Below are 11,666 nucleotides of genomic sequence, written 5' to 3'. Positions count from 1 at the left end.
GGTGTCCCACTCAGTGCCCCCCTCAGCTGACCCTTCTGGCACTCCCATGGCACCCCACCATGGGCTGTTCTGCCCTCTGGGGCACCTTGTGGGGGGGTTCTTGAGAGGTGCACACAACGCATTGCCCCCCCAGGGAGAAAGAAACGATGCACTGGGGAAGCTGTTGAGCTGGGTAACGTGTGTGTGTGTGTGTCCCCTCCCCAGTGCCAAGGTGGCAGGGAAATGGGTGGCCCTGGCATAGCAGGTGGGTGATGCAGCAGCACGCGTCCCACTCAGCCGACGGATGGGGCACTGCTGGCCCCGGGGTGCGGGGGACGGAGGGGGAAGGAGCAGCGGGGGCAGCCCCACCAGCACCATCCTTAAACCAAACAACTGATAAAGCAAAACGAAAGGGACCAGGTGACCGAACAGCAGGTAACTAAAAGGTTGCTTTTATTCACAATGAACAACAAGAGCCATTCACACTAACAGCCTCTGCAAGAGGCAGGGGGGACAGGGAAACCCACAAACGCGTTCAGAAAACAACTTCCCCCCCCCCGCCCCCCCTTTTTTCCTTTTCCATTTTCCTTCCTTTTCCTTTCATTTTTTTTAATTTTAAAATTATTTTATAACCCCCCCCTTCTATCTTCTCTTCCCCCTCCTCCCTCCCCTCCCCTCCAATCCCACCTCGCCTCCCCCGGTTGCCACCCCCTCCCTGCCTTCCAAAGAGAGAGAGAGAGAGAGAGAGAGAGAGAATGAGAGAGATAAAAATAAAACTTGGGAGCCTCCGAAGACTAAAGTACAATAAATAATCAGTAAACACAAAAACATACTTTATTTGTTTCTCCTTTATACAAAATAAAGAAACTAGAAGCAAAAACTATAATACATCCTTAAGTTGGCAGAGCCTCCTGGGAAAACACTGGGGTGGGACTCGGGGTGGGGGGGCGTCGAGGCTCGGGCCTGAATTTCTGCTCTTCTTGGGTGGGTTTGCTCTGGGTTTGGGATTTCTTCCTTTTTATTGGAGGGTGGGTTTATTTATTAATTATTATTATCTTTTTTTTTTGGCTGTATTTTTCCTGTTTCTGCCTCTTTCTGGTGTCTTTTCCATCTCAGCCGGTCAGCCCCACCACGTCCACCCCACCCCGCCGCCTGCCACTCGTTACCCAAAAAGCCCAGGTCCCAACCCACCTTCTCCTTGGGGGATAAACTGGGAGCAACAAAAACAAGGGCAGAGGAGGGGCCGGAGTGTGGGAGGGGTTATTCCTGCTATTCCCCGTTCCCCCACACATCATAATGTGGTAGGGGATAGTTAAAAAGGATGCTAATTAGCAAGGGGGCGGGGGGGGGGGGGGGGGGGGAGGAGGGCTGCCCAGCCCCCACCCCTCTCCTGGGACCTGTGTCCAGGTGAGTTCAGCTTTGGTCCAAGGTGGTGGTCCCGACGCTGGTGGGGGAGTGTGGGGTGTGTGTGTTCTTCGGGGCTCGGCACCATTCATTGCCCCTCCCCCTCCCCCTCAATGCCGGGGTGGGGGGAGGAAGGTGCCGGGAGGGGGAGGTAGCGGGGTGGCCCCAAGGTCCCACAGAGGGGGCGCAGTGATGTTGCAGTGATGGGGGAGGATGCAGGGATGCGTTTTGGCATCGGAGGAGGGTCGTTATCCAGCGGTGGTGATGTGATGCGCCTTGGTCCAGGGTGAGAAAGTTGGGGCGGGGGGGGGGGGAGGGGACACGCGTGGGCTGGGGGACCGTGGGGCTGTTTGCCCCCCCTCCACACGCACACACGCGTGCCCACGCCAGGCCTACCACACCGCTGCCTCGCTGAGCTCCGGGTTGGGGTGTGAGAGGGCCCCGCTGTAGCCGCTATTGCTGGACATGGAGAAGGGTGGGCTGGGCCCCCCGCTGAAGACCTCCCCCGGGATGGGGTGCAGCGAACCGGTCATCCCCGGCTCGGGGCTGGGGGTGTCGGGATGCGAGATCATATCCGTGTACCTTTGGTTTTCTGAGGAGTGGTGTCCGCTTAGGGGGGGCTCCAAGGGTCCCAGGGGTGTGGAGCCAGGTCCTGAGTTCTGAAGGTAGCTGGAGTCGGCCGGGGATTGGGCTTGGGAGGGTGGCCCGTGGGGGAAAAAGTCATAGTTGCCTCCCGGTCCGTAGTAGTCACCTTGGTAATCTGGAGAGGGAGGAGAAAACGATGGAGCCGGGACAAAAGAAATCCTTTTGGACTCCCTACTGTGTTCCACATCCAGCCCTGGACCGCTGTGGCCACCCCCTCCAAAGTGCTGTGCTGGCTTTCTGGGATGTGGAGCCCAAATCTGAGCCCAACCTGAGAGAGAAATAAGCCCCTCCTAAGGGCTGCAGTGCTCATCACCCTCTCTCCCTGCTCAGCCTGGAAAGGAGAAGATGCAGGAGGGCAAGGAGCAAGGGCTGGGACAGCTTTGCAGGTGGGGGGATGAGCTCAATTTAATGCTTAGTTGATGGGGGGAAAGTATATACAGAGAATGGGGATAAATATATATATATAAATTATATATATATATAAAAGAATATATATATACAATGGGAATGAGTAAAAAAATTAATGGGACTGGGAAAAACGCATATATGTTTTTTTCCCTTCATTCCCTGTATACCAGAGGAAGGAGGAAAAGGAACTGTAAAGGGAATGGGGGGAAATATATAGAAAGGGGATGGGGGAAAGGAAATATAAATGAAATGAAAAGGGGAAAAAATAAAGGAAATATACTGGGGGGATAACCCCCAACATATGTATTAAGGGGGAAATATAATGGGGAAATATTTTAGCTTGGACAAACTACTTGGTTTGGGGGAAACTGCCGTTCAGCATCCTGGAAGGGATGTAGAAACTAATTGCAAGGCGGGAAGGGGAGCCTGGGAAGCCCCCCCCCAGCAGGGAAGAAACTTTGAAAATGCGGTTTCTGGGGGCCTCTGCCGGAGTGGGGGGAGCTGGGAGACAGCGGCGCCGTCCCACTGCACCCATCCCGTCCCGTCGGGGCGGCGGGGAGGGCCCGGCGGCAGTGACCTTCCATATGCCGTGGGACGCGGGCGGTAACGGGAACAACCGCGGCCTGAAGGGGCACAAAAGCCCCGCAGCTGGAGCTTTGTTCGCGGGAAGAGGGCTGCAGCCGCCCGCCACACACGGGGCAAGACGCGGGGGCGGCGTGGGGGGACGTGTCTGCGTGTGCGTGGACGTGCGTGTGGGTGAGAGCACTCGCGTGTGCAGGGATGCGCATCCCTGCGCTGGGGTGAGCATTGCACAGCCCTGAGTGTACACGCGCGTGGGAACGCACACCTGCTTCACGCGTGGGGCTTCATAGCTCGTTGGTGCGTGCGTGTACACAACTGGTTCACACTCGTGGGTGTGCACGCGCGGACGATTTAGCTTGCGTGGGGCGGTTCCGCGCCCCTCACCGTCCCCTCGGGGCCGCGGGAGAAGGAGGGGGAGGAGGGGGGGGGGAAGCTCTGGGAGAAGCAGGACAGAGGAGGAACAAAGGGAAAGGGAAGGAGAAAGGAAGGCTGGATTGGGAAGAACCCCCGCGGGCGGTCCCTCACCTCCGTAGTACGTGTAGGGGGTCGAGCCGAGCATCTCGGACTCGTCGAGGCGGCCGCCGAGGGGCCGCATCCTGCGCGGGCTGCGGAAGAAGGCGTGGCGGCGGGCACCCAGCGCGCTCAGCTGCTTCATCCGCCGCTCCTTGGACCGACGGTTCTGGAACCAGACCTGCGGCATGGCCGCGGTCAGCGCCCACCCTCTGGACTGGGGATACCCCCATCCCCCCCCCAAGTCTGCCCGGGGAAAGGGATGGAAATCTTGGATGGAAATCGTGGGACGCGTTTAACCAGATCTGGGTGGCTTTTAAGATTCTACCCTCTCCCCTCTGCTAATAGCCCCGAAAGGTGCACGGGAGGGGAGGGGGGAGGGGAGTGTTGGGGGCTGTGCACACACAAAATAATGACGTTCATTAAAATCCTGGTTGCACCCCACCAGGAGCATCCCCAGCCTGCCCGTCCCTGCAAAGCAGAGCCCAGCCTAGAGGTAGGGAGAATTTTCCCTTAGGGAAAGGGAAGAAGGGAGGACAAGAGGGAAGGAAAAAGGTGAAGAGCAATTCCAAAGCGTGGTGGAAAGCAAGAAGCAGGGACCCGAGTGCCCACTGCAGCCGGTAGCAAAGCCGGCCGGGAAAAGTGGGGGTAAAAGGGAAGCGGAAGGTGCGGCTGCCTCACCCGAATCGCATCTCCCCAGCCCATGCACCCCTTTCACCCGGGTTACCGGGGGGTCTGGGTCGCTGCCCCACTCCCCTCTGTGTCCCCAGGCTCGGGGGAACGAGTATATCCCAAACCTCTGGGGACTCCTCTGTGCCAGAAGCCGGGACTCGCAGCCGGGGAGTCCTCCCTTATTAAAGCCCCGATTAAAGCCCATTAATCCCGGCATTTCCAGAGGGATTTTCTTCCCGGGCGCGGTGTGGTGAGGGCGTGCCGGGCTGCTGCAGAGTGCGCTGGCTTCTCACTCTCACAAACCCGAGGGAAGCCAAGCCAAGGCAGTGGAGCAGTCCGGCCAGCTCAGCATTTGGTTTTCATCTCTCCCCATGGGGTCAATTGGACCATCAAGGTGGGACCGTTAAGGGATGGGGGATCCCCACTAACCCACGGGAAGATAAGGCAGGCGCAGGGCTGGGTTTGGGGTGATGCTGGCAGGGCACAGACGGTGCTTTCCTGTCCCCCACTTCCTCGTGCAACCGGCCTCAGTGTCCCAAACCCTTTTCCAGAGCCCACGGACTTGAACTATGGGAGCTCCCAGCAGCACCCTTTCTCCTTCCCTCCCCACGCGGGTCCTTTCCCAGTCTCTGCTTTCTGGGAGAGGAAATCGCCCCCAGGAAGCTCTGATGTCACCAGAATTTTGGTCTGAAATAGGGATGACGTCACCGGCCAGCCCCATGACATCACACTGCCGAGCGGGGAGGGCTATGGTGGGGCAGGGGGGTGGGCTGGGGCTGCCCTACCTGGATAACTCTCATGTTGAGACCGGTCTCCTGGGCCAGCTGCTCTCGGATATGGCGAGTGGGTTTGGGGGTGGCAGCGAAGGCAGCTTTGAGGGTCTCCAGCTGCTTGGCTTTAATGGTCGTACGGGGCCCCCTCCTCTTGGTGCCCGAGTTCTGCTCCTCGTTCTCGTTGTTGGTGGTCTCCTTGTCCGAGGAGGTAGAGTTGTCTGTCTCCTTGGTGTCGTCCTGCATGGGGTCCTGGAGATCCGGGGACAAACTCCTGTCTGTACATGAGGACACTGTAAAGGAGACCCAGAGAGGAAGGGGGGGTGGGGGGGTGGATGACTTAGGGGACAGATCAACCCCCCTTCTCCTCTGCCCTCCCCGGCTCGGCTGCTTCCCAGGAGAGGATTTAGGGGTGTTGGAGAGCAGCAAGGGGTGCAGATCTTTGCCCCCCTGATACCCCTGATGCATCATTCCCCCAACATCAAGCAGAGCTCCAGTCAAGCACCTCCTGATCCGGCCCTGCGCACCGCAGGGAGCTGGGGAGGGGGTGATTCCCCCGGGCCCACTGCAGTCTCCCCCTGCCATTCCCCCTGTCCTCCCCCCGCGCCTTTCACACTGGGAAGAAAGATGTGCCGCTCGGAAAAATGCAGCCTTTCCCTGTCGGGGTCTCGGGGGGTCTCCAGTCACTGTCTTAAGCCTGGCTCACACCCCCCAACCTCAGCCACCACCACCCCCTCCCGGGGCCCCTGATGCCAGCACCACCACCCCCAAGGCCAAGCTCTACTCGCCTCGCTCACAGCAGCGGCCCCACTGACTGGCGTGGCAGGATCCGGCCCCGGGTGCTGGACGGAGAGAGAGCCCACGGAAGGGGGTGAGCACAGGCGCCTGGCATGGTTGGGACAGCAGGAGTGGGCCTGATCCTGCTCTCCTGGCGCAGAGACAGCTTCCAAGGAAGTCAAATGGGAGCTTTGCCTCTGGGTGAAAGGAGGCGAAGGATCAGGCCCACGGCGCGGGGGGACTGGGAACACTCGCGGGGGTGTGGTGTGGTGGTGGTCTGGGGCATGGGGGGGACTCTGGGGCCAGGCCCAGGGTGGGGGCACCTGATTCCTCACCACCCCACATTCCCTCAGCCGTAAGGGCCAGGGCAGTGACGCTGGGGGCTCATCCCACGCGTGCTGCTGGGGGAATCACAGGCCCTTGCACCCCATTTACAGGCTTTCACCCCAAATCCCTCCCTGCGGATTAACTGGAAGGAGAGAGGGCGTCAAGCTGGCTGCAGGGTGCAACCCCCTCACCCCGCCAAAAGCAAACCTCCTTGGAGGTGTGGAGCGGCAGGATGCAGCCCCTGGAGGTGCGGTGGGGCTGAGGCGCTCGTACCTGAGTTGAGGCTGCCTTCCTTCAGGCTGGGAGAGTTCAAATAGTCCTCTTTGCAAACAAATTTGTTCTCGTCTATGATATAGAGTTCCTCGCCCGTGGAGAGCTGCTTGTTGCAGACCATGCAGGTGAAACAGTTCAGGTGAAAGACTTTGTTCCGGGCTTTGCGGACGAGGTCGCTGGGAGAAATCCCTTGGGAACAGCCAGCGCATTTGGTACCAAACCTCCTGGAGAGGGGAGGAAGAAAAGAGCTGGGAGGAAAAGGATAGCTTGATGGGGGAGAAGGGGGAAAAGAAAGAGCTAGGGGAAAAGCCAGAGCTGGGGGAAAAACGGGCTGGGGGCGGGGGAAACTGGGGACTGGGGAAAAAAACTGGGACTTGGGTGGGGGGAATGGGACCTGGAGAAAAAACCGGGGAACTGGAGGGAAAAAAGGAGACCTGGAGGAAAAAAAACGGCACCTGGGGGAAAAAAATCCCGTGAACTAGCGGGAAAAAACCCCAGGGGCTACGGGTAAAACGGGAGCTGGGGGTTAAAAAACGGGAGTGTGGGGGAAAAAACCCAGGCTGGTGGCAAAACGGAAGCCAGTGAGGGGAAACGGGGGCTAGGCGAAAAAAAAAAGGGGGGCTGAGGAGGAAAAAATGGGGGCTGAAGGAAATAAAACATAAAAGAGAGCTGGGAGCCCCGGTGGCGATCGGCTGTTGGGTGGGGGAGCCCCTTTATACTGATCCCCTCCCACTCCTCAAAACCCCACCAAAGGAGCCCGATCCTCCAGCATCTTCTCGCATCGAATCCAGCGATTCGCGTCCCCGGCTCCTCTGGGGTGAAGAGGAGGAGGAGAGCCTTCACCCCCTCGCAGCCCCCGCGCAGTTTGGGGTGTCCTCACCCGCGGGACACACATGCACACAGGAGCATTCTCCACTCTGTTTGGAGCCCAGAAGGGCCGGAATGGAGACGAGGGTGGTGGAGGTTCCCTTCCGAGCTCACGGGGATGGGCGGATTTCGTTTCAACCGGTGCTTCCCCGGTGGGGAACGGGGGGGGTTATCGGTTCCTCCCGCCACCGGCCTGAGAACCCCGGGGAGAAAACGGGGCTCACTAGAGCCAGAACGACGGACAAAGGGAGGTGCGGCGGAGGGAGCTCCGCTCCCCGCAGCATCCCGGGGCCCCAGCCTGGCACTGGCACCGTCCCACTCCGCCCCGGGGGGATTTTGCCTGGTCGGGAATAGCGCTTTGGATATCTCAGATTTTTTCTTCCTTTCGCTGGAGGCAGAGGGTTTGGCTCTGGGTTTTTTTTGTTGTTGTTGTTTTCTTTTGTCTGTTTGTTGGGTTTGGGTTTTTTTTTCTTTTTCTTTATGTTTTTTTCCCCTCCCCAGGAGATGCCTTTGTTTGTTTGTTTGTTTGTTAAGGAAAAGAAATAAAAATCCAGGGGATCCAGGTTGCAAACGATTTCCTCAGGGAATAAAAAAATCAAACCAAACCCAAAACACCCAACCAACCACCATCACAACAACAAAAAAAACCCCAACACAACCCCCCCCCCCCAAGAACAACAAAACCCTAAACCCCCCAAACCCCAAAGCAAACTACAGCAACAACAAAAGAAACCTAAAAAAAGGTCTCCAAAACAAAACCAAACCAAAACCCCCAAACCAAAAACAACCTCCCAAAAAAACAACAATAAAACCCCCCAAATAACCCCAGGTTCCAGGAGCGGGGGTCGCCAGTGCCCGGTCCCTGGGGAAACCGGGGCTGCCAGGCCCCGGGGTGCCTAGGTAGAGTTCCCCCTTATTCCCCTCCGGTCACGGCACAACTTCTGCCTCCCTCGGTGCTTCCAGTGACGTTGATGTAGTGAGAGCATTAGGAGTCATAAGTCATCGCCCCCCTCTTCCCATCCCGGCCCCTAATTTCCTCATCTGCACCTTATCGCAGTCATTAGAGGCGTTTAAGAAGCACCGCCGGGGGCTGCTGGTGGAAACAAGGTTTTGGACACCGTTTTCACCGGGGCCTGCGGTCCCAGGAAGTGGGCGAAAAGCTCCAGGCCGGGCCCAGGAGCAGGGTTGTGGGGAGCACAGGGCTGCGAGGCCCGGTGCCGGCGGAGGCAAGGTCATGGGAAGACTGAGCGGCGGGGCACAGCCTGGCAGCCCCTACCTCAGGCTGCAGCAGCGACCGTAGTGCAGCCGTCGATTCCCCTTCCCGGGGCTCCCCGGGCCCGGGGGGCGGCTTCCCCACCGGAGAGTTGGGGCAGGCTCGGTACCGATCCTCGGTAGAGAAGGATGGGAGGGGAAGCAGAGACATCCCCCTTGAAAGCTCCGGGAGAGACCCCCGGGGAGGCCGGGTACCCTCTTCGTACCCGTTGTCGGAGTCGGGAGGACGCACTCACCTGAAAAAGTCATTTTTGCAGTAGAGTTTGCCTTCCCTGGAGAAACATTTCTCGGTTAGGTTGCACTTGCACTCGCAGCACTGAACGCATTTGATGTGCCATGCTCTGTCCAAGACGTTGAGGAGGAACCTGTCCAAAATCGGCCTCTCGCAGCCCGCACAATGCACCATCATAACCTCCGCCGGGGGATGGAGAAGAGCAAGAGGAGAAACCAGCCCCGCACCGGCGGCAAGAAACGGCAGGGCGAAACCGTATTGGAAAAAAAAAATATTTTTTAAAAAGAAAAAATAAATAAAAAAGAAAAAAAATTAAGGAAAAAAATGAGAGAAAGAGGGGGGAAAAAAAAGAAAAAAAGAACGGGGAAAAATAAGGAAAAAAAAAAAATCAGAGCAACGATTCAAAACAAACCGAAGAGGAAATAAGGAGGGGAAAAAAAAAATTAAGAAACGGACCAGCTGTCAACTTCTTCCCCCTCTTCTCTCCGGAGTCTCGGTGGTGGGAGGCAAAAAAACGATGCCCAAAAAAAATAGCAATAAAAAAATCCGAACCACCCCCGAGAAATAATGATGATAATAATAATAATAATAGGAATAAGAATTAGAAGAATAAAAACCACCCCTAAATCCACCCCCCGGGTCCCTCCGGAGCGGCCCGGGAGCTGCGGGAGCGTTGCTGGCGGGCTCTGCGGCAGCGGGCGCGGCGGGAGGGGTACATGAACCCCCCCCCTGCAGCCGGCAGCCCCGGGGCCTCGCTCTGCTCCGCCGCCGCCGCTCCGCCACTCTCATGCTGTCCCCATCGCCAGCTTTGTCCCCCGCCTTAGTAATTCGCGCATCCTTATTCAGATTTGGTGACGGAGGGACCCGCGTCGGCCTGCTTGGGACCAATGGGGTGGCGGTAACCATGGCAACCTCTTAATTTATAGCATATCTAAATTGGCTCCTGCCTTCTGCTTGGCACAGAGGGAAAAAAACAACGCGCCTCTATTGTTGAGGGTGGCTTGTACCTGTGCCGCCAAGTGAGTATGCACCTGCCTGGGGGGCTGGGGGGCTTGGAGGGAGGACACGATGACAGGCTGCCCCCCAAACAAATCTATTTCCACCCCCCACAAAAATCTATTTTCCCCTCCAAAAAAACTCTGGTCTCCACTGCCCCCCTCCCCCCCCCCCCAAAAAACCCCCAACCAAACCCCAAACCCAACTCGTTTCTTCCCCCCAAAAAACCTGCTTTCCCCCTATTTCGCCTTTAATTTTGTGTTAGTTCTTTGAAACGAATGCGCGGGGAGGGTCCTGAGTCGGGTTAGGAGAGCTCAGTAACTCCTTTTCGGTTTTGCGGGGTGGGGGGTTAGTGTTTAATGTTGTTTTTGCAGACGGACGGGGAGATGCTTTTGTCTGGAGGAGCAACAAGCGGGAAAAGTCTGTGTGGGGGGGGTGGATTTTAGTGGGGGCGGGGGGGAGGGAAGGGAAGGAGGGGAAGGGGAGGAGGCCGGCAGCGTGGAGGGATTGAAAAGTTCCCCCGGTGCGCGGAGGTATGCGGCACCGCTCCGGATCCCCCTTACCCCACCCCGGGCTTTGTCCCCCGGGCCTGCTGTCTTCTTGTCCCCTCTCTTGCTCCGTGGAACTCGTCGGTACACCCCGGGCGGTGGGGGAAGAGAGAGATAAAGTCGGCAGAGGTGGCCCGGGGAGGGGTGGTAGGGGCTTCCCCCTCGGACACTGGTTTTTCTTTTTAATTGCAGATGCGGCGGAGCTGTAAATGGAGGGGACGGAGCAGGATTGGACCCGGCGCCAGGGGTTGGGGGGGACGGTCATTTGGGGTGACGGTTTATTATGTATGGGGCCGGGAGGTCGCTGCCTCAGCCCGCAGCTCCCAGAGGGTGGAAAGCGTCCCTGCCGCTTCTCCCCCCACCGTTTACCCGGCATCTGGGGAACGTATGGGTCGACACTGGAGGAGGAAGGAGACCGGGCAGGTGAAGGCCGGACCTCCTCTCCCTCCCCTTGTTCGTTCCTCAGCCCAAACCTCTACATTTAGAATTATTTTGATGTTTTTCCCCCGAGCCCTGAGGGAGAAGGGCTCGGGCAAAGCTCTCCCCGGGCCGACAGCCGCCTAGCATCTCGGCTCCGCAACGGGAAACCGCGGAAACGCTCCCGGTAACGGCACAAAACACTCTCAGCAACCGGCACAAGGGCATCGGCGGGGAAGTGGAGAAGGTTTTGTGTGTGCCCTTAGTTAGGAGTGTTGGTGGAAAGGGTGAGAATCGAAATAATGCAGAGAGAAGAAACTAGGGGGAAAAAAGAGAGACAGAAAGGAAAAGGAAATAAAGAGGAGGGGAAAAATAAAGAGAGAGGAAAAAATGCAGAAGGAAATAGTAAAGATGAGGCAGAAAAAATGGGAGAAGGGAAAAGAGAGAAAAAGGGAGAGAGTGAAGAAAAATAAATTAACGGAAACAGGAAAAAAAAAGGAAGGCAGGAAAGAGAGACAGAAAAAATGAAAGAAAAACGAAAAATGAAAAGAAAGAAGGGAAAAGAAGGAAAGAAAGAAGAAAAAATAACAACAACAACAACAAAAAAAGGAAAATAAAGCAGGTAAAAAAGAAGATCGGGAAAATAAAGGAAATAGGAAGAGGAAAAAATGAACAGAGAAGAGAAATGAAAGAAATCACAGCGAGAATGGAAAAGAAAAGAAACGGAACGGAAAACATGAAAGAAAAGCCGGAGCTAAAGAGGAAAAATGAAGAGGGAAGGGAAAGAAAACAAAGACAGAAGGAAAGAAAGAAAGAGAAAGAGCGAATGAAAGGGGGGGGGGAGGGGGAACAAAAAAAGAAAAAACCCCACACCACCAAGCCCCAAACCAACCAATAAATTAAAAAGGACAGAAAGGGGAGAGAAAGGCGAAAGAGGAGGAGGAAAAGGCACTGGACCGATGGCTACCTCGCTCCCCGCGGCTCTGC

General features: G+C 56.9%; 1 protein-coding gene across 2 annotated transcripts; it reads right to left on the bottom strand.

Annotated features, from left to right (window-relative positions):
• Window positions 1-1,775: 1,775 nt before the first annotated feature.
• LHX5 (LIM homeobox 5) lies at window positions 1,776-8,921 on the bottom strand. Of its 2 annotated transcripts, none has more exons than XM_054173218.1 (5): window positions 8,723-8,921; window positions 6,326-6,571; window positions 4,986-5,241; window positions 3,544-3,709; window positions 1,776-2,143 (listed from the first exon to the last, which is right to left on the bottom strand). In XM_054173218.1, the coding sequence occupies exons 1-5, from the start codon at window positions 8,893-8,895 to the stop codon at window positions 1,776-1,778; spliced, it is 1,209 nt and encodes a 402-aa protein (XP_054029193.1). In that variant the 5' UTR covers window positions 8,896-8,921. The 2 variants fall into 2 exon arrangements, with proteins under 2 accessions (XP_054029193.1, XP_054029192.1); XM_054173217.1 differs by having other exon boundaries at window positions 4,986-5,263; window positions 6,348-6,571.
• Window positions 8,922-11,666: the final 2,745 nt, after the last annotated feature.

This window comes from Dryobates pubescens, chromosome 25 (genome assembly GCF_014839835.1).
Source record: "Dryobates pubescens isolate bDryPub1 chromosome 25, bDryPub1.pri, whole genome shotgun sequence".
Lineage (NCBI taxonomy): Eukaryota > Metazoa > Chordata > Aves > Piciformes > Picidae > Dryobates > Dryobates pubescens.
This window is presented reverse-complemented; position numbering and strand designations above follow the sequence as displayed.